The sequence below is a fragment of the Balaenoptera physalus genome (genome assembly GCF_965194825.1).
Source record: "Balaenoptera physalus genome assembly, chromosome: 2".
NCBI classification, from domain to species: domain Eukaryota; kingdom Metazoa; phylum Chordata; class Mammalia; order Artiodactyla; family Balaenopteridae; genus Balaenoptera; species Balaenoptera physalus.
This window is the reverse complement of record NC_138883.1, coordinates 109,030,904-109,053,815: the sequence shown is the minus strand read 5'-3', so window position 1 is coordinate 109,053,815 and position 22,912 is coordinate 109,030,904. Positions and strand designations below refer to the sequence as shown.

Here is a 22,912-nt window from a genome sequence, read left to right as displayed (position 1 = left end):
ATAAATATTAGAGAGGCAAGAGAGAATCCTAAACATGTAATCCAAAGTTCTGGTCCAGGTTCTGCCACAGGCCATACATTGTGACCTGACAGGAAGGCTACATTTCATTTATTGGTTCTCAATTTCCTCTACTGGTGGATGAGGGAATTGTATAAGATGCTCATAAACATCCTACCAGTGCACCAGTCTAGGAAAAGTAAAACTCTACAGTTTAACGACAAACCATTTTGGCATAAAGTCTAATTAGATTTTAAAAATCCTTGTTCCTAGTTCAGAATAGACAAAGGATTGGAAATCACATTTTTCCTCTTAACCATACAAATATCACCCCTACTTAATAGGAGGAAAAAGCTCTGTGCAGCCTCTTCTCTTAGGGACTATACCTGGAACAAGGAAAGTTGAGGCCTGTTGCTCTCCGCTCACTAAAAGGTCTCACAAGCTTGGGACACAGGAAGGCTATCCTAAAAATCCACATTCTGGTCAAAGTTAAGTATTGTGCTTTTTGAAAATCTAATTTCAATTTGATCAAAATTCAACCTGGGTTCTTTAATCTTTACCTATGAAAGAGAGATGCAGATTTCCCCACTTTATTAGAATATCAAGAGTACATAGTAAAAAGATATGTAACAAGCAATCCAAATTTCTTGAGGGAAAAATAAATCCAGCATCCCAAGATTTTAAAACATGTGTTTTTAGGGTGCTTAAATGGAATTTATGATCTCAAGAGGGAATAAAATGGTGTCAACAACTCTGTGGGAGAAGCCAATTTTGGGTTTTTAAAAAGGGATTCGAATAATATTTGATTTTCTGATTTTTCTTTCTTAAGCCAGAAAAGGCCTAAATAAGTACTGGTAACTACTGTTTCTGGCCTTGGAAGCATAGCAAGGGGCATAGTTTCATAGGAAAGATAATGATGAAGTACTTCACACTAGCTAGTTCAGCTCTGGAGGTAACCATTAAGAAATTAAGCTAACTGTGCTTTCCACAGCCATATCCTAACATCACAGGGAGTCCCAAGTACACTTACCTATCTTCTCAGGATCAGTTATACCAACTGTCAAGTCAAATTGGTCTTCCTGTTCTTCTTCCTCTAGCTTTTAAAGAGAAGACAAATCGTGAGATACCCCAAAAAAGGCTATATTAATTTTACTCTGCATTAACATTACATCAATATAATAACATATATTAGATATAGATATATCCTTCTACACATCAATGTTCAGCTCTGTCCATTCCCAACAATCCTGATGAAGCAACTTCCACTACTTTAAGTTGGAGCTTGCGCGAAGGTCTTTGTTACATCTATTCTCTTAAAACATTATTTTGATCATAACGAATAATTACTAGGTTTTGGAAGACTTGCCTCTGTCAGGCTAAGGAGGGAATGAGGAGACACTATACTCTTGAATATGGGAGCTTCGGACACTAAATATCATTAATGACCATTGAAAGCCTCTGTGCCATCTTCTGGGTAACAGATACTCCGCCCAGGAAAGAGTCCTTTATTGGATTTTGGCTGTCCATTAACCATGAGTCTTCTTCAAGAGTCATAAATGTTATCTCAAGGTTCAAACTCAACTGAACTTCAGACTGGCAGCACAGTCCTAAACATCCAAAAGAAGACCAACAGCACAAATTCTCACCTCCTCATAGCTTGGCTGGGGCTTAGAAGAATTTGTGGCCTCCTGCGGAGGAAGAGAAATGAGTGTTTTGGCTGGCACCTTCTTCTGATTATTTTGTGCGCTGTCCAGGGATAGCTCCACTGTGGCATCTAAAAATAGTTGATATTTTATAATGAAAGAAGAGTCAGAAAAACTGTAAGCTAGAAAAAATGGACCTAAGATACAAATGCAGTAACACTGGGGAAAAAGTACTGTTTGCCACATCTGAGGATGACACTGTTGTTTTACCACAGTTTAAGAATGTTCACAATTACAGTTTTAGATCATCTTGCAAAGATTAAGTTATGTTTAATATACGCTGTCCAAGGGGGATAAAAAGATATTGCAATATCTGAAAATCTTTCTAATCAAAAGTTAAAAAAAAAAAGTGCTAAAGAGCTGTCTTTGTCTAGGAAAATCTCAGTTGAACAGAACAACTCATTCCCTAAGTGTTCTAGGGAGGGGACTTTTAAAAGAGCATTATGTACCATTTTTAGGCATTAAAATTTCTTAGGCAAATAATAAGAATGCACTCTCAACTTGGAGCAATGGAGCTAGATGTTCAAAACATAAATAACTAAGATTTTTTTTTTCTTTTTAATAAAGAAAAATATAAATATCCATTAGGGTTTGGCCTGATCAGTAAGTATTCAATTCTAGCCTTAGGGAATTCAAAGAGAACTGTTTCTTTTTCTTTTCTAGACTTTCATTTGGAGCTAAAATGAAACCAGAGAGAGGGGTCTATAAGGCATAACCAGGTCCTAGATCAATGTTATTATCATTAAAAGTTAATCATGTCTATAAACAAGGTTGCCAGACTGTCAGAATCCTATCAGGATTCTTTTCCTCATCAGGAAAAGAGAGGTGGTAATATAATCCAGCCCTACTGTAGGAGTACAAACCACACAAAAAGTATGCATAATGAACATGCTAGGGTGATAGGATTCTTTGAAGCAAGCAACCAGCTAAAGTATGTTTAAGATATTCATATCATGCAGGCACCACATAAATAATTAAGTTATCCGATCCAATAAATGTGACTGAAAATGAAACAGGAATTTAGCTAACTGTTTAGCTAAACAGGAATTTAGCTAAACATTTAAAACCTTTGGCTTATTAGAGTGCTACTAAAAGCCTTTTGAAGAGCTGTGCAGTTTTTATTGAGAGTCCTGTGACAAATGTGACAAAACTTACATCAAAAATGCTTTTTTCTTTGTACTCTTGATAAGAGTAATGGAAGAGCCACTGGACTCCATAACAGAGATTCTGACCATCACTAAACTAATCATGTAGAAAGTATCAGAACATTTAAATTTCCACAGTCAATAACTGAAATATCTGAGAAACTACTCGAGTTCTAAACTAAATGTATCACTGTAGGCACTCCTTTCTATAGATATCTTATGTTCCTTTCTTAGTAATGAGGCAGGTATTGGCTGCTTATGAAAACAGTTGGGGAATGAAGTAAATCAGAACCTTCATCAGCAATAAATATGTCCCTAATAAAGATCTTCTACATGTTCATACGTAAAACCCAACCATGGGCGTAACTCAGTCACACCAAGATTTCAGGTCTTCTTAAAGGGCAAATCATATAAATGTTAAGTTCCCAAAGATAGAAAAACCTTCTTTGCAGTCTGCCATATAACTAATGATTCATTATTTGCATTTCTCCTCCAGAAATTTTACCCAAAATGTAAACATTAGCAGAATGAACAGTGGGCACTTAAGTTTCAGAGAGGAAAGGAATTGGAAAATATTTGAAATCTTTATATTCCTTCTTCTAACCTCTTCTTCCCTTGTCATGTCTTAATTTTGCACTGAGTTCAAATGTGAGAGTCCTCCCAAGATCTTCCCTTCCCAAGTCCACCCTCTCATCTCTTCCCTTCCTTATCATTCTCTCCTTTGAGGGTCTCATTCACATGGCAGTTTCAATTACCACCTCTAGGAAGCTGATCCCCACATTTAAAATTTTAAATATCTAAAACCCAAACTCACTCTCCCCACCCTCCAACTCAAAGCTAGTTTCTTCTGTAGTATGTAGTTCTCAAAATGGTACCACTTTCTTCCTAATCCTTGGGCTTGAAACTTTTGACTGTCTTCAATCCTTATTTTTGGACACCTGTTATATCCAATCACCAACACCAGATTTTGTTGATTTCAGTTTTTGAAAAGTTTTCACCTTTCTTTTCCTATTTCCATTACCTGATTTTTGGTCTTTACCATTTCATTCTTGAACTAATTGTGATTGCCTTCTGACATCTCCAGTCTTTGTCCACTGCAATCCGTTTTATATAATAATTCTACCAGGTCAGTCTTTCCTCACTTTGCCCATATCACTTTCCTTACTCAGAAATACCAACGGCTCTTAATTGGCACTAGGATGAAAATTCAAATTCTAATTATTACTGATATCTAAAATCCTCCTAAACAACATTTCCAGACTTATCTTCCATGGCATCTCTAAGAAGCCCCTGTTTTGGCCCACTGAGTTTACTGACTGTCCCTCAAACACACCATATACTTCCTGCCTAACCATTTGCACCCTTTCTCTTTTTCCTACATAAATCCTGCTTCTTCCAAGAAGTCTTACAAGATCACTCTAGAGCAGAGCTTATCCATGAGGGCACTACTGACATTTTGGGCTGGATAATTCTTTTTGGTGAGGGGCTGTCTGTGTACTGTGGGGTGTTTAGCAGCATCCATGGCCTCTACTCAGCAGATACCGGCAGCACTGCCAGGTGTGACACACAAAAATGTCTCCAACCATTGCCAAATGTCTTTGAATGTCTTTGGGGGTGGTGCGGGGGAAGGACCACCTTTTGTTGAGTACAGAGCAGTCCCTCTCAACAAAAAATTATTGGGCCCAAAATGTTAATAGTGCCAAGACTGAGAAACTCTGTTCTATACTAGTGTTTTTCAAACAGCAGGTTGTTGTTCACTGGGGAATTGTGACAGTGATTCAGTGTGTTACAAACAGCATTTTAAAAAAAGAGAAACAATAGAAAATTTCAGATTGTATGCAGGGTAGTAAGGGCAAGTCACTTAATAAAACTTTTAGTTTTATACAAGTACATAAATATTTTGGATTATGACACAAAATGTATTTCTTACTATGAGTCTTGGTCATAAAAGTCTAAAACCACTGCTTTAGTCTCACCTCAGACCCCTCTGAGCTCCTGTGACCTAATATTTCTATCAGTCCTCTGGCCACATTTATATTATTGTTTAACAATTTGTCTAACTCACATTCTTTTTTTTTTTTTTTAAATTATTATTTATTTATTTATTATTTTTATTTTTGGCTGTGTTGGGTCTTCGTTTCTGTGCGTGGGCTTTCTCAAGTTGTGGCAAGTGGGGGCCACTCTTCATCGCGGTGCACGGGCCTCTCACTGTCATGGCCTCTCTTGCTGCAGAGCACAAGCTCCAGACGTGCAGGCTCAGTAGTTGTGGCTCACGGGCCTAGTTGCTCTGCGGCATGTGGGATCTTCCCAAACCAGGGCTCGAACCTGTGTCCCCTGCATTGGCAGGCAGATTCTCAACCACTGCGCCACCAGGGAAGCCCTAACTCACATTCTTAAATAACTGTATATTTATGTCTTACTCCCTAAACCTGTAAGAATCGTGATGGCAGGTACTGCCTTTTATTATGTTTTGGAATCCTCCACGATAGTATCTTACGTAGAGTTGTGTTTCTCATATACATATAGCTTTTTACTTTAACTCAGCAACTTAGAAGATTCCTAGCTTAAGTTTTGAGTCCGTACTTGCCTGCAAAGAGATCCTGTGGCTCTTGGTCTTGTTCCTCATGGATCCCATTTTCTTTGGAGCCACTGTTGATGGGAAGAAGGGAAGCAATTCTCTTTGGAGACTGTGGCTTACTCTGAAAACAAAGAAATACTCTGAATACTCTGAATAAAATTGTACCATTAAAAACAAACCTAGAGGACTTCCCTGGCGGCCCAGTGGTTAAGACCCTGCGCTTCCACTGCAGGGGACACGGGTTCGATCCCTGGTTAGGGAACTAAGATCCCCCATGCTGCTCCACACGGCCAAAAAAAATCACCAAAAAACAAACCAACCTAGAAAGTGATTTTGATGCACCCCTCAGTTGCTCCCCCAGGTGTTTAGGGGAAGACAGGATCACTAGTCAGCCAGTTTAATAAGCAGCAAATCATTATTAGTGATGTAAGTGTGGCCTGAGTGATCATGGAGCTAAAATAAACTCACACATTTTAGGGTTAATTTCTAACACTATAACCCTGCTGAAGTGCCCTACCCCAAAGCACATGATGCCAACATGGGTATGTGTATACAAAGATAATTTTCAAAAGAACCTGTCCAAATGCATTTCTCCTCAGTTGATGACCTTTATTCTTTCAAATGCTGACAGGGCACATTCTTGTGTCCAGGACACCACACTGGAGACCATAATTCAAGCTCTGATCCTGACTTATTTTGTGGCCTTGGCTGAACCATTCACTGAAGCCCAGTTGTGTGGATATTACCGACCCTCCTGATGGGCAAAGGAAGGTATGACACTTTAATGTTGTTTGTAAATATAACTTATCTTTTCATCCTTAACTTATAGAGACACAATTTTCAACCAGACTCGTGTCAGGCTAGCAGAAGAAAAAACAGCCATGCTTAGCCTATGGGCACATGGTGAAAATACAGTCAGTCCATGGCCTTTATCAAAAGCTCAGTGATCCGCCGCAAGCAAGGGTGGGGTAAGGCCCCAGACCGGTACCAGAGTGAACAAAGCTGAATTGTGTAGAAAACGAACAGAAAGCTGAGAATCTGGCTTCAAAAGCCATGGTGTCATATTAAAGGGTTTTGAAGTCAGACCCCAAGGCCAAATCAGTTAAAAGACCTGACTTAAGGAATCTTTTATGAAACATTTCCTTAACAAATCTGAGGGTGTTTGCTCCTTGGAAACAGGCCCTTTCTGACCCAACAGAACAAAGTGAAATGACAGATTTATTGGGTACTTTGAATCTGTCATGCAAACAGCTCCATCCAAGTACTGGTGCCACCCTCAGGGAAAGAAACTGTTACCAATATGTAGATTTATACTAGCAAACAACGAAATTTTCTATGCTAATAAAATTTAATGAGCTGCCCAAAAAAAAAAAAAAAAAATTGAATGAGCTTTTAGTTGTATATGCTTAAATGTTACCAATTCTGTTAGAGACAGTGATCCTGTCTTCTAGCTGCTTCCACAATCTTAAAAAACAACCAAAAAAAAAAAAAAATCACTGCCGAGACACAGACGACAAATAATAGGGCAAAACCAAACCGTACACTTCCCTTTTGCCTCTTAAATTGCCAACTACTTTCTTACATACACACGTCCATCCTATACATGCTCTTGTGCTCTTGTACAGTATAGGGGATCTCATAAAAAGCCATCTGATGTCTTTTAATTCAGTTCCCACTAACATCAGTCGCCTCTAGATGGAGATCTAAGAGAGATTAAAACTCAGATACATTAAGAATATACGTATATAAATGTAATTTACTAGTAGCTCACCAGAGAGACTAAAGCAACAGGAAAAGAACAGGTTAGAATTTACCCATTTTTAACAACACCGGGAAGAACCCATTCTTGTGATACGAAGATGAATAAAGCCACTTTTCCATTTCTGTTTTATCATCTAAACTTGGAAGTTTAAAGATTAAGAAAATTTTCTGGAGCAATGCTAGAATAGCAGTCTGTCTGGGAGAAAATATTTGCAAACGATGAGACCGACAAGGGCTTAATTTCCAAAATATACAAACAGTTCATACAACTCAATAACAAAAAACCAAACAACCCAATCAAAGAATGGGCAGAAGATCTAAATAAACATTTCTCCAAAGAAGACATACAGATGATCAACAGGCACACGAAAAGACGCTCAACATCGCTAATTATTAGAGAAATGCAAGTCAAAACTACAATGAGGTATTGCCTCACACAGGTCAGAAGGGCCGTCATTAAAAAGCCTACAAGTAACAAATGCTGTAGAGGCTGTGGAGAAAAGGGAACCCTCTTACACTGTTGGTAGGAATGTAAATTGGTGCAGCCAATATGGAAAACAGTATTGAGGTTCATTAAAAAACTGAAAGTAGAGTTGCCATATGATCCAGCAATCCCACTCCTGGGCATATACCCAGAGACAACTCTAATTCGAAAAGATACACACACCCCAATGTTCACAGCAGCACTATTTACGATAGCCAAGACATGGAAGCAACCTAAATGTCCACTGATAGATGAATGGATAAAGCAGATGCGGTATATATATACAATGAATACTAAGCCATATTGCATGGACCTAGAGATTATCATACTAAGTGAAGCTAGACATAAAAAGACAAATATAATATCACTTATATGTGGAATCTAAAATATGATACAAATGAACTTATTTACAAAACAGAAACAGATTCACAGACACAGAAAACAAACTTAAGGTTACCAAAGGGGAAAGGGGATGGGGAAGGGATAAATTAGGAGTTTGGGATTAGCAGATACAAACTACTATATATAAAATAGATAAACAACAAGGTCCTACTATATAGCACAGGGAACTATATTCAATATCTTGTAATAAACCATAATGGAAAAGAACATGAAAAAGAATATATACACATATATAACCAAACACACACACACACACACACACACACACACACATAACTGAATCAAGCTGCTATACACGAGAAACGAACACAACATTGTAAATCAACTATACTTCAATCAAAAAAAAAAAAGAATAGCAGTCTGTCTTTCCCTATACTAATCAGAAAAGACAGACCCAGATGGATGGGATACTGTGCTGACAACTAGAGCACAACTACTTGTCATTCTTCCTCTACCAGATCCCCTTCAAGCCCAAACCATACGTTGCTTGACTAGAACTGTGATGAAAACAAAAGCTTGTGCACCCTTAGTAAGCTAGGTAACAACTACCTTTGAGAATAGAAAACTGCTCCTCAAATATACTCTGGGACTCCATTCCAAAAACCACTCAAGGCTGAGTTCTAGGAAAGCTGAACATAGTTAGACTGATTACTGTATTTACTATTCTAATTTTTCCTCAGTAGTTCTTTTATAAAATTAATCTATGTACATAAAACTTTGTATTCTGTTTTTGCCCCCTTTGCCATCTGAGCAGGTTTTTCATGTCATTAAGGTTGTACAAAAATCCCACTTTTAGTGACTTAACTCTCTATCATATGGGTATACTACAACATAGTCATTTCCCTAATGATGGGCATTTAGACAGTTTCCAGGTTTTTATTTTTATCATCACAAAAATTATGGTGATGTCTATCCCTATATATAAGTCTACATCTGATTATTTCCTTGGGATAGATTCTTAAGCAGAATTATTCAACGAAATTTTCAAAGGCTCTACTAAGTTCCCTTCCAGAAAGATCACAATTTGCATCCACTCCCAGGCCCCCACCTCACACTCCCATAGCAACATTAAGCATTCTCTCTCTCTCTAAAAAATCTTTGTAGGTTAACTAGTTATAAGTTGTCTTGTTCCCACATGTTTACTGGCCATCTGAATCCCTGTGATGTGTTTTGATGTCCTTTGCCCATTTTTCTATGCTAAGTTAGCATTACTTAGATGTACACTTCTCTTACATAAGTATTTTAACTCTCTCTCCGGCATATCGTATAGTACCCACGCCCCCAATTTTATCTCTTTTCTCTTTGTTTTATTTTTGATCTTAGCAAATTTATTTTCAATTGACTGATTTGGATTGGCACTGGCCTATTTCTTTAGGCTGAAGAATACCCAGCACACAGTTGTCCTTTGAGGCATATTCTCAAGTTTTACTTAAAATCAAATGCAAGAGAAGCTGAGCAGAACTATTTTTAAGGATAAGAAGAAATGAACCCCTGTTCATGGTATCCAACATTTATACAGGACTGTTAATAGAAAACAAGTCTTTCATGAGACTAGAGTTTATAATAATGGCATACTTCTCATCAAAATAAATAGCCACCTGGCATTAAAACATAACATATTTCATATGCCATGCCCAAGGTTAAAAGGCTAATTTTCATCAGTATTAAGGAATGATTTATATTAAAAAGCTAATTTTGAAGCAACAGTTTAAATTTTAGGGAGGACTCATTTTTGGGGGCTGAGGCACACTGATTACAGAGTGACAAAATCAATACTAAAAATAAGGTTTGCTTTATAATCCATATTTTAAAAATCTCTTAATAGTAAGTCACAAAACTCTGAAGGGGGCTAAATTTCTAGGCAATAGATAAAACTATTTTCTGTGATGAAATTTTTTAAATTTATTTTTTATTGAAGTATAGTTAATGTACAATATTGTATAAGTTACAGGTGTACAGAACAGTGATTAACAATTTTTAAAGGTTATACTCCATTTATAGTTATTATAAAATATTGGCTATATTCCCTGTGTTATACAATATATCCTTGTAATTTATTTTATACATAGTACTTTGTACCTCTTAATTCCCTATCCCTATATTACCCCTCTCCCTTCCCTCTCCCTACTGGTAACCGAGTCTGCTTCTTTTTTTGTTATATTCACTAGTTCGCTGTATTTTTCAGATTCCACATATAAGTGATATCATACAGTATTTGTCTTTCATCTTTCTCTGTCTGACATATTTCACTTAGTATAATACCCTCCAAGTCCATTCCTATTGTTGCAAATGACAAAATTTCATTTTTTATGACTGAGTAGTATTCCATTGTGTGTGTGTGTGTGTGTGTGTGTGTGTGTGTGTGTGTGTATACATATATATATATATTTTTTTCACCACATCTTAATCCCTTCATCTGCTGATGGACACTTAGGTTGCTTGCATATCTTGGCAATGGTAAATAATGCTGCTACGAACATTGGGGTGCATTATCTTTTCAAATTAGTGTTTTATGGATATACACCCAGGTAGAATTGCTGGGTCATATGGTAGTTCCATTTTTAGTTTCTTAAGAAACTTCCATACTGTTTTACAATTCATATATATTTTATGTGTTGCAATTCATGGTCATTATTATCATTACTTAAGCTCAAATCATTCCATCTTTGGCCAGTGGGAACCTCTTCAAGTTGGCTCTGAGTATTTTTGATGTGACCCTGTAGTCTTTGACAGCTTCCTTGTTACCTGTAATGACAAGATTGTCCAGGCTCTTTTTGTACGTTTCCTACCTCACACCTGAAATCAGCCTGTTCTACGAGAACAAGAAGCCCTGGTTTCTTGAAATAGTATTTCAAGACCACGATCTGAGCACTAGGGGTATTCAGACGTACCTGGGTTCATCAGTGTTTCCAGAGCTTTTCAGTAGATAGATATAGATACACACATTTGTTTTCTAAATGTTTCATGTGTTCATACTGACATTTTCCATTCAAATATCAAGACTACAAATTTCAAGTCTCCTTTCTTTCATATAAGAATTCTGATTCTCAAGAACACAGCGGATGATAGGATTAGACTTTCTCATAAGTATTCACTTGATTTATCCCACATTACAGTCTCAGGATAACAATGCTGATACTATCTCCAACTACTATGATTACTGAAAAGAGTTAAACATTTTTTTGCAAATGTTATCCCCATTCCCTTTCCTTTTTAAAAAATATAGTTGTTTTATATCTGTAGTGTCAGAGCGTACGACCATGACATATGATGCTCTCTCCTTCTTATTCCTCCTTAAGTCTGAATTCTATAGGCAACTGCATCTTCAGTGCTCACCACCGGTCCATATGTCAATGTGTCTTCAATCATTTTGGCTGTCTAAGGAAGGGCTCAGAGGAACAGTATTCTCTGGGTTCTTGTGCTTCTGTTTATAATTACAAGAGCACTCAGACAGCCTAATCCTAATTCTCAGAGAGTCACTAGAAAGATATGCCAGCAAGACAGCAATTGTGTTAAGAGCAAACAGGTATTCCTTGCCAATTACTGGCTTCAAACCATGAGGCTCAGGCTACTAATGAAATTTTCTTAGCTCAGGGAAGGACAGATGTGGGCTTCCTGTCCCCCAGAGCTGACACAGCCATTCAGTACTGAAAAGTACTGCTGTGATTCTGGGTATCTTCCGTTTAGGTTAACCAGTTGTGATTCTTCCTCATGTTGCTCAATTGCTCTTTGCTCCAGGCAGAATCTTTGCATTATGTTCAAGGGACCTCAGAAGGGTAGTACAATTGAAATTCTCAACTGCATTTAGAGGATGAATCCAAATAAAAAGCTCAAGTAACAGTGCTTCTGGAAAACTGGGTACATACTCATTTTCCGATGGAAAATTAGGATAATTTAGTTAAGGCAAGATGGAGCTACGGAATTGTGTGACAAGGAAAGGACAATTAGGAATAAGTCAACCCCAGAAGTTATACCCAGATGATAAAACGGCAGTCACGAAGTCTTTAAAAATTACCCTGGTAGGGCTTCCCTGGTGGTGCAGTGGTTAAGAATCTGCCTGCCAATGCAGGGGACACGAGTTTGAGCCCTGGTCTGGGAAGATCCCACATGCCGTGGAGCAACTAAGCCCGCGTGCCACAACTACTGAAGCCTGTGCGCCTAGAGCCCGTGCTCTGCAACAAGAGAAGCCACCGCAATGAGAAGCCCGCGCACCGCAACGGAGTAGCCCCCCTCGCCGCAACTAGAGAAAGCCCGCGCACAGCAACAAAGACCCAACGCAGCCAAAAAAAAAAAAAAAAAGAAAAAAAAATTTACACTGGAAGACCCTGGCATGAAATACTGCTCCTTTTGCCACCTTTACTTCTGGGGAGAAATGAGCTAAGTGGGGCAGTGTATTAGTTTTCTATCATGGCTGTGACAAATTATCACAAATTAAACAGATTAAACAATGGAAATTTATTAATTTATAGTTCTGTAGAAGTCAATACAGGTCTCACTGAGCTAAAATCAAGGTATCATCAGGGCTGCACTCCTTTCTGGAGGTTCTAGGGGAGAATCTGTTTCCTTGCTCTTTCTAGCTTCTAGAAGCTGCCTACATTCCTTGGCTCATGGCCCACTTCCTCCATCTTCAAAGCCAACAATGTTACATCTCTCTGTGCCTTTCTTCTGAAGGTAGTGACTCTCTGTCTCTTCCATTTTTAAAGGATCCTTGTGGTTACACTGGGCCTACTCAGATCATCCAGGATAATTTCCCTACTTTAAGGTCAGCTGATTAGCAACCTTAATCCCAACTTCAAGTTTACCCTTCGCTTTGTAACCTGAGACCTTCACAGGTTCCGGGAATAGGAGTGGATATGCTGGAGGGGGAAGTCATTCTGCCTACCGCAGGCAGTGACTCCTCTCCCACACCATGTTTCAAAAATGGCACAGATGCACTAAAAGTTTCTGTGCTTAGGAGAATGGACATTAAGTGTCCACTGGATTTGGTACATCTTACTCTACAAACTGGGTGAATATCTAACTAACCCAAATGATTTCACAATATTACCCCGTCTCATAACTTAAGGAGTTAAAGTAGGGATTCTTATGTGGGGTCCATGAACCATAGAATTGAGAACTGGGCCTATGAATTTAAATGGGAATAAAATTACAATTTACTTTTCACTAACCTCTAACTGAAATTCAGCATTTTCTTCAATTATAAAGACAGGCAACAAACCATGAGTAGCAGCAGTACCTGAGACATAGCTAATAAAAATTAGATATTTTTATTTGATATTACAGTTATTACAGACCTTAAAATATCATTTATGCTCATCTCAATTTAAAAATCACGGTAGTTATTAGACCTATCCCTAGATATTATTTAAAGCATTTTTTAAAAAAGCATATAACATAAAATTGTTTTAATGTTTTGATAATTACATTTCAGTATAATTGGTTTCCTTTGTAATATTATGTATTTTATACATTTAGGAACATTATTCTGAGAATGGGTCCACAGACTTCCCTGGACTGCTAATGGGTCCATGACACAAAAAAGGTAGAGAACCTCTGAGCTAGTTCCTCTAGGACTAATGAAAATGGAAAAGGGGGAGCTAGAAGGGTGGGGAAAATGAGCCTGAAACTGACCACTGAGCTAGTAAAGGAAAACCATGAGCAAGTGCAGTAGAGACCTCAAAGTGAAAGGCCATCCATGATCTACCAAAATTTAGCTACAGACATTCTACTGAATCCTCTGGTGTAACTTCCATACCAAATTTTTGGGGTCTCAAACTAATATAACTTGGAAGGGCCTGGAACTGAAGAAGGATCAGAGCACTAATGGTGCATTAGCTTCTAAATTGAAAAAGCAAAACAAACCCAGTTCAAATCTGCTCTGAAAGCAAAACGAAGCCCCAGCTGTCCATTTGACTAAGCAAAAGAATAAGCCAGACAAAGTTGAGCAACAGGCTTTTCCTGGAGATCAGATACTTATGGCTACTTGCTCTAGTAACTATCAACTACTTATGATTTATTTATGACAGCAGTTATTGAAGAGTGCTGAGAAGATCTGAGGACCAAGGGAGAGAAATTAGAGTGTTCTTTTTCCTCTGCCTTCTCCCAGCCAAACGAATCGCAAGTGGCTAAGTCATTAGAGTTACCCTGACATCTGAGTAAGTAAAGGGGCAGCAACTCCCTACAGAACCTAGAGGTCGGATCACAACCTTAGTTGCTTCTCTCATAAGCCCCAAACTCTAATTTTATTTCATTTTTATTTATTTATTATTTTGGCTGCGTTGGGTCTTCGTTGCTGCGTGTGGGTTTTCTCTAGTTGCGGTGAGCGGGGGCTACTCTTCATTGCGGTGCATGGGCTCTAGGCGCGCGGGTTTCAGTAGCTGTGGCACGTGGGCTCAATAGTTGTGGCTCGAGGGCTCTAGAGCACAGGCTCAGTAGTTGTGGCGCACGGGCTTAGTTGCGCCGCAGCACGTGGGATCTTCCCAGACCAGGGCTCGAACCCGTGTCCCCTGCATCGACAGGCAGACTCTCAACCACTGCGCCACCAGGGAAGCCCCTTATTAGTCATCTTTAAAAGTCTTCTCTCATGCCCCTTTCTCCAAAAGTGTTTTGTAACTACTTTTGTTAGCGCCTCCTTCATAACCTTGAAAGCTAGGTTAACTGCTAGTACAAGTCTATGATCAAGAAACCAATGAGCCTATGTACTTCAGGAAAATCTAAACTTATTAGAAGTTTACAATTTGAGCTGAGCATTAAAATGAATCTTTAGACAAAACACCAGTTACTGACTTTTCCAAGAACATCTGTATCAGACCTGTGTGAAAAATGTGTAATTTCAACTTCTGATCTTTTGATCAGATCTGACCACCTGATGTGATGTTAGCTCCAAAAACAAGTGTTTGAGACAATATGCCTATAGAAAATACTACAAACTAGACGGACAGTTACCCATGACTATTTACTAATATTAGTTGTAAATGACTATACCATTAACTAAAGAAACTAAGTATTAAATCTGTTTAAAAATACTGTTGTATAGATTAACTTTAAGAAGTCTGATTAGGGGACTTCCCTGGTGGTGCAGTGGTTAAGAATCTGCCTGCCAATTCAGGAGACACGGGTTCAAGCCCTGGTCCAGGAAGATCCCACATGCCGCGGAGCAGCTAAGCCCATGTGCCACAACTACTGAGCCTGCGAGCCACAACTACTGAGCCCGTGCGCTTAGAGCCCATGCTCCACTACAAGAGAAGCCACCACAATGAGAAGCCTGCACACCGCAACAAAGAGTAGCCCCCGCTCGCCGCAACTAGAGAAAGCCCATGCGCAGTAACGAAGACCCAACACAGCCATAAATAAATAAATAAATAAATTTATTAAAAAAAAAAAGAAGTCTGATTAGGAACAGAGAAAGGACAGTATCAAGAAACTTACTGAGGACATGTTACACCTTTGGGAATAGCAACCACGCATCTGCAGAACAGAGAATTAAAATCTTAGCCAGTTAAACTATCAATTTCCTTAGAGCTTTTAATGAAATTACCAACTAATATCCAGATCTAAAAAAGTTATCCTATAAGCACTCAAAAGGAAATAAACTGGTATTAAAAAAGAGCTGAGATAACATTGTAAAATGGTGCAACTGCTATGGAAAACAGTATGGAGGTTCCTCAAAAACTTAAAAATAGAACTACCTTATGATCCAGCAATCCCACTTCCGAGTATATATCCAAAAGAACTGAAAGCAGGGTCTCAAAGAGATATTTGCATACCCATAGCAGCACTACTCATAGAGCCAAAAGGTAGAAGTAACCCAAATGTCCACTGAAGGATGTATGGATAAACGAAATGTGGTATATACATCTGATGGAATATTATTCAGCCTTAAAAAGGAAGGAAATTATGATACATGCTACAACATGGCTGAATCTTTAGGATACTGTGCTAAGTGAAATAAACCAGTCACAAAAAAGACAAATACTGTATGAGTCCACTTTATGAGGTTATCTAAAGCAGCCAAATTCACAGAAAGAGAAAGTAGAATGGTGGTTACCAGGGGCCCAGGGGAGGGGGATAAGGGGAGTTGTTATTTAATGCAGGAGATCTGTTTCACACAAATGTGAGTATACTTACCACTACTGAACTGTACAATTTAAAATGGTTATGATGATAAATTTTGTTGTGTGTTTTATACCACAATTTTAAAAAAGCTGATTTGTTTCCCCCTCAGGATACATGTTATATTGATCATAGATGTAGGACTGGATTCTAAAAATACCATGTCCTTTTCTGTCTAAATGTTAATATATAACTTATGTTTATATAATTCCCTGTAGTCCATAAAACATTGTCAATCAGAAGCCAATTGCTATCCTTGACTTTTGACTACCAATAAAGGCTAGTGATATTGTTCTTTAAACACCAGTGGAAATATGTAAATAAGTCTTGATTAGCCAAAGACAATTTTTTCAACATATGACTTTTCATTTTCAAGTCCCCTGCTATTTTGTCTTTATCCTATTCTTTTTTTCTGGCCATTTCTCTAATTATGAGGGTTTCAATTTAAGAATAAGAGTGATGAGAAAAAAAAAATCTAATTGGTATAATATATCATCAAATGAGGAAGTTACCAAATTTGGCCAAAACCTGAACCAAGATATCATTAATCTATGTTTCCCTCCTTTTTCTCAGCATGAGAAAGGCCACCACAGTTCTCCTCTTTTATTCAGAGGGCAAATCTAATGGTGGTCCTGGCATACTGCTAAAAAGAGATGGGCATATAAGAGCTTCTGGGAAGGCAGATAAAGAACTTGCTTCAATTTTATCTTTCCGGTTTAGAAGTATGCAAATAAGACCAGTGAGCTCAAATGAGATGTAAAAACATGTATGCTATTTAGTCTTTTTAACATAACAATTTTAAGAATTAGAAGAACCAAAAAGGGGCTCCAATTTAGTCTCTCTTTTTACTAAGGGAAAAATTAATCCTATCCTAGAACTAAGAAAGTTTTAACTAAATAGATACATATCTGGATTCAGGTCCAATCAAAGATTCAGATAATATATTTAAAATTTTAGACCCTTTATTCATAGGTCCACAAAGTAAGAGGCATAAAGAAGATAAGGTCTTGAGTATTCTTAAGAACCAGACCTTCCACAAGCTGGTTTTCAGGCTTAAGGCAATGATTTCAGATTTGTTTTAATAATTCTTTTAACTCCAGTCTATCCCATTCAAATAATTGGTTTGTAGATCCTAAAATGCATATCAGGGGCTGCTCTTTCCATTAGAAATCAAATTATATTTTTATTACCATATTAACAAAGCCTCTTGGGCTCTAAAAGAGAGCAGATGGGATGATTAACAGCAGCAGCTGTTACATCAATGTCCAGGAAATTACATGCATACCAAAAATGAGTTTTAAACTTTATATGCCTCAGCTTCTCAATTCTTTAATGCTCCTCTCTTTGCCTCCAACATGCAACAAAACCCAGTATGAAGATAAACTTAAATCTTAGGATGCTACTGAAGTCATTAACTGCCTACTTTGATGGCTTTTAATCAAATCAATCTTATTACCAGTTTGATTTTCATAAATTATATTAACCATTTTTAGGATTAATTAAACTTTTCTAATTCATTATTAGATTTTGTGGGTTGTTTGATTCTTCGAGTAATTCTAGTTTACAAAATGCTCAACTGTTCTAAGTGTTTTACAGGTATTCTAATTTAATCCTCACAATAATGGTGGAGGTAAATACTACTACTATTCACATTTTACAGGTGAGGAAACTGTACAGAGTAAATAAGTACCCTGCCCAAGGTTAAGCCAGCAAGTAACAGAGCCTGGATTTAAACCAGGCTTCAAAGCCCACTTTCTTAATTACTTTATTCTTCAATCTTGTTCCTTAAGATACAGAAGCACTGCAATCCATCTTCTCACACTGGCTCACAATTAAAGCATTTATTGTAATATAATTTGTATTAATGACTATTAAACAAAAAATTCACAGCCTAACTAGTGAGGAATCTTGGGGTCTTGGCTTTCTGAAGATTAACATCAGGACAGGCTGCTAAAAAATGGCTTACAGGTGGCATTTTAGTTCCCTCAGCAACTCAATTTTCCTGGATCAAAATCTAAATAAAAATAATTTGGCTTTCTGTGGTAAAACAAGTTCATTCTGACCCCCTCCTCCTCCCTTTAGATGGAAATTAGGCAAAGTATTTTCACTATCTTAGGAGACAAGTATGGATGCCTCTGGGAAGTAATCTGGTGAGACCAATCAAATCACAGCCTCTTGAACTTACTTAGAGAACTTTAGAAAATAACAATTCATCCTTCCAGGGTCCTTTTTGAAAAATAAATCATCATTTACCTATGTGACCAATTGCTTTCAGAGCCAGAGTCTCTGTTTTCAGATGTTCAGTCTGACTATCTACCATCTCAGCAGTTATCAACAGTTGCTGTTCTGCATGGCTTATGAGGGAATTACTAAAGGAATAGACAAAATATTTGTTTTAAATGGGATACAGAACTAAATTAGCAGCAAGAGTTATTTCTCAGAATAACAGAGACTTCATTTGACAGTCTGAGCTGTTATATTAGCATCAGCAAATACTTTTTGAGCTGGGATTATGGACTTAATTCCTAAATACAGTACACGGAAAAATCTAATGATTATCACAGAAGACATTGCCAAGAAACTTAGCCTTTTTCTGACTTAAATGAGAGAAGCCTCAAACTTTTTCAGACACATGCTTGCATAAAGAATTTAAAGCTGTCTTATTTAGTCACTCATATACTGAGTAGCTACTATGAAGCTAAGCATTAACCAAGATAGAAAAATACATAAATTCACTGCTAGCACTGAAGAAGTTTTCAACCTGGAACTAACTGTACCAAATGGTATGAGTCAGTATTCTTATAAAACAGCCCAAAACATCTCCATTGGTTCCAGAACTGATTATTGATTTCCACATTCCACATATAAAGATGAGTTTTTTTCAATACCTAACTCTTAAAAGAAACCCGGATATTACTATGGGAAACACCATTTCCTCCTCTCATTTACAGATTTGCTCCCACTGAGGTACTTAGGCACAAAAAAAGGGACAAAGCTTTCGATCTACGTAGTGGTTTATCTGGCAGGACCTTTTTTTCAACCGACATCTGGCAGGATTTTCCTAGAGATCAAAGGAGTCAACTTAACTCTCCTAGACTAAGATCCAGAAAGGGCCTTTAGTAATCACCGGTAAGGATGGAGCTAACGAAAGGATTTGTGGGCAGGTCACTATCCTGAGCAACTCCAGATAACGTTATTCATCCTTGGAACAGTAAGGCGAGGTAAAGGAAAGTCTGCACCCCACCCCCTTATCTTGATCTATTAAATCAGCCCGGCAGGAAACCACCAGCAAACCAGCCCCGTGGGGCCGTGGGGCCGCAAGGCAGGGCCAAATGCCCGCCTCGGCGGCTCTTCGCTGTCAGGGATCTCAGCTGAGAAGCCACCACATCCCTCACTCCTCACCGTCCGCCCAGGGGCGGAGAAGCCGGGCCCTACGTCTCGGTGCTCATCTAGAACCCAAGCCACGACTACTGTCACCAACGTAAGGTCTCGCCGGGCCCACTCTGCCCAGCCTCCCCAACCCTCGCTTAGCCTCGCTTTCCTTTGGGGGCGCCCGCCCGCCTGCCCCGAAGGGTGCGAACTCACGGCCTCCGCGGCGCCGGTGAAAATATCCTCGCCCTCGGTGTCGCTGTCCCCGGCCTCTGGTTCTGACCCCCCGACCGCTCCCTCGGACTCCGGCTCCAGGACGGGGAAGGGCGGAGGAAGTCTTCCCGAAGCGCTACAGCCACCACCCCCCGACGCCATCTTCCTCCACCCACGGCGGAAGCCGCAACAACAACTTTATAAAGAGGTAGCGCCGCGAGCAAAGCGCTCCAGCGGCTCGGAGATGGATGGCCGCTACCAGTCCCGCGGGGCGTGCGGGGCGGGGCCTACGCGCTGGGGGCGGGGCGGGACGACCCGGGGCTCCTGCGCAGCCAATCCAAACCCTGGGTCTCGGGGCTGAGCTCTTAACTTACGGGGCAGAGGGACAGAAAAGGAGGCGCTAGGGGACGTGCGTGTTGTTAACGGCTCTTTGTGCTCTAGATAGCTTTATCTACCGGGCTTCTTAAGGAGATGAAGAAGCGAGTCTGAAAACCTCTTCGTGCCACCAACCCATGCCAAGCACAGTGGCTACATAGAGATTCAATAAATATTTTCAAAAAATTATTTATATATATATATATTTTTTAAATTTTATTTATTTATTTATTTATGGCTGTGTTGGGTCTTCGTTTCTGTGCGAGGGCTTTCTCTAGTTGCGGCGAGCGGGGGCCACTCTTCATCGCGGTGCGCGGGCCTCTCACTATCGCGGCCTCTCTGGTTGCGGAGCACAGGCTCCAGACGCGCAGGCTCAGCAATTGTGGCTCACGGGCCTAGTCGCTCCGCGGCATATGGGATCTTCCCAGACCAGGGCTCGAACCCGTGTCCCCTGCATTGGCAGGCAGAGTCTCAACCACTGCGCCACCAGGGAAGCCCTATTTATATTTTTAATTGTTGGTTTCATTGGGTCTTCGTCGCTGTGCGCAGGCTTTCTCTAGTTGCCGCGAGCAAGGGGCTACCCTTTGTTGTGGTGCGTGGGCTTCTTAATGAGGTGGCTTCTCTTGAGGAGCACGGGCTCCAGGTGCATGGGCTTCAGTAGTTGGGGCGCGCGGCCTCAGTAGTTGTGGCTCGTGGGCTCTAGAGCGCAGGCTCAGTAGTTGTGGTGCACAGGCTTAGTTCCTCCGCAGCATGTGGGATCTGAATGGGCCAGAGCTCAAACCCAAGTCCCCTGCATTGGCAGGCGGATTCTTAACCACTGCGCCACCAGGGAAGTCCTCAATGAATATTTTTGATTGAGGTCTCTGAACAGATACAGTAAAGTTTTGCTATTCATTCTTTCGACAACATTTAGTTAATTCATTCAAGAAATATATATTGAGCATCTACTGCGTGCCTGGCACCCTGCTATGCGTTTGAGATATAGAAATAAAGATGCTTCTGGCCCACTAAGCACTTGAGGGAGATGGGCATGTAAGTGAACAGTGCTATAATGTGCTGTGGGAGCATAGCAAAAGAGATCATCAATTCTGTTTGGAGAATTCGGGAGGCCTCAAAGAGGAGGTGAGACTTCAGTGTCCTAAATTTGATCACAAGGAAGTTAGAATTATCCTCTCAATTGCTGTGGAGTAAGTGGAGTGGAACAGATGGCAGGGGAATTATTAAACTCTGAACGAAATTTTCCTGGGACCTAAATTATTCACTGGTTGTCTGGTGGGCCTAAAATCTAAATCACCTAGACAAGAGTTTAAAGATAAATGGGAGGAATATTACTCAGCCATAAAAAGAAACAAAATTGAGTTATTTGTAGTGAGGTGGATGGACCTAGAGTCTGTCATACAGAGTGATGTAAGTCAGAAAGAGAAAAACAAATACCGTATGCTAACACATATATATGGAATCTAAAAAAAAAAAAAAAGGTACTGATGAACCTAGTTGCAGAGCAGGAATAAAGAGGTAGACACAGAGAATGGACTTGATGACATGGGGTGGGAGGGCGAAGCTGGGGCGAAGTGAGAGTAGCATTGACATATACACTACCGAATGTAAAACAGTTGGTTGCTGGGAAGCAGCAGCATAGCACCGGGAGATCGGCTTGGTGCTTTGCGATGACCTAGAGTGGTGGGATAAGAAGGATGGGAGGGAGGCTCAAGAGGGAGGGGATATGGGGACATGTGTATGCATATGGCTGATTCGCTTTGTTGTGCAACAGAAACTAACATGGTATTGTGAAGCGATTATACTCCAATAAAGATCTATTTAAAAAAAAGATAAATGGGATATGTTATCATGGGATAATTCAGCAAGATAATCCTTACTTTCCTCTCAATAGACATGGTATGAGAGCTTCCCTGGTGGCACAGTGGTTACGAATCCGCCTGCCAATGCAGGGGACACGGGTTCGAGCCCTGGCCCGGGAAGATCCCACATGCTGCAGAGTAACTAAGCCTGTGCACCACAACTACTGAGCCTGTGCTCTAGAGCCCACGAGCCGCAACTACTCAGCCCGCATGCTACAACTACTGAAGCCCGCGTGCCTAGAGCCCGTGCTCCGCAGGAAGGGAAGCCACCACGATGAGAAGCCTGTGCACCGCGACGAAGAGTAGCCTCCGCTCACCGCAACTGGAGAAAGCCTGCGCAGCAACGAAGACCCAATGCAGCCAAACACAAATAAAATTAATAAATTTATAAAAAAAAAATAAAATAGAGATGGTACGAAACTTGTCATCAACTTTGACAAAAGGTTTCGTTTGTTTGTAACTGCAAATTCCTCAACATCAGGGGTTGGCTCCCTCACAGGTCTGTGAGCTGCTTGAGGGTAAGGGCCGTGTCCTATCTTCGTTATCCTTGGCGTCTATAGACCAAGTCTGGCAAATTAAGTATCGAATAAAGGTTTGAGATTTGACTGTAGGGATGGATGGATAAAATTAAAATTAACATCATCAACCTTGTTACTGGCATCCATCACAGCCACCAAACCGGAGGGCTTAAGACATTCGTTTTAGGATGGCGATCTCCAATGTCACTATTGGACACACTGGACATACGGAAAGCTCTCTCGTTCTAAGTTATCTTGAAGGCGATTGGCAGAAATACTCAGCCCGTAGTGGGGAGCTGTGCTAGCCTGAGTCTCTATGAGACGAGAAAACAAAAAGGAACCCCTCCTCCCGCCACGCCTAACCATCCTTACTAGGCTCCAAAGACATCCCGTTTA

The 22,912-nt window shown here is 39.8% G+C and overlaps 1 protein-coding gene across 1 annotated transcript in view; it reads right to left on the bottom strand.

Annotated features, from left to right (window-relative positions):
- SNX1 (sorting nexin 1) overlaps nucleotides 1-20,025 on the bottom strand; it is a 47,355-nt gene extending 27,330 nt beyond the window's left edge. Inside the window, exons 1-4 of the mRNA XM_082446763.1 lie at nucleotides 19,768-20,025; nucleotides 5,433-5,544; nucleotides 1,644-1,771; nucleotides 1,028-1,094 (exon numbers count right to left, since the gene is read on the bottom strand). Coding sequence (XP_082302889.1) covers nucleotides 1,028-1,094; nucleotides 1,644-1,771; nucleotides 5,433-5,544; nucleotides 19,768-19,926 — 466 coding nt within the window. The 5' untranslated portion in view covers nucleotides 19,927-20,025. The remainder of the gene's footprint in view (nucleotides 1-1,027; nucleotides 1,095-1,643; nucleotides 1,772-5,432; nucleotides 5,545-19,767) is intronic.
- Nucleotides 20,026-22,912: the final 2,887 nt, after the last annotated feature.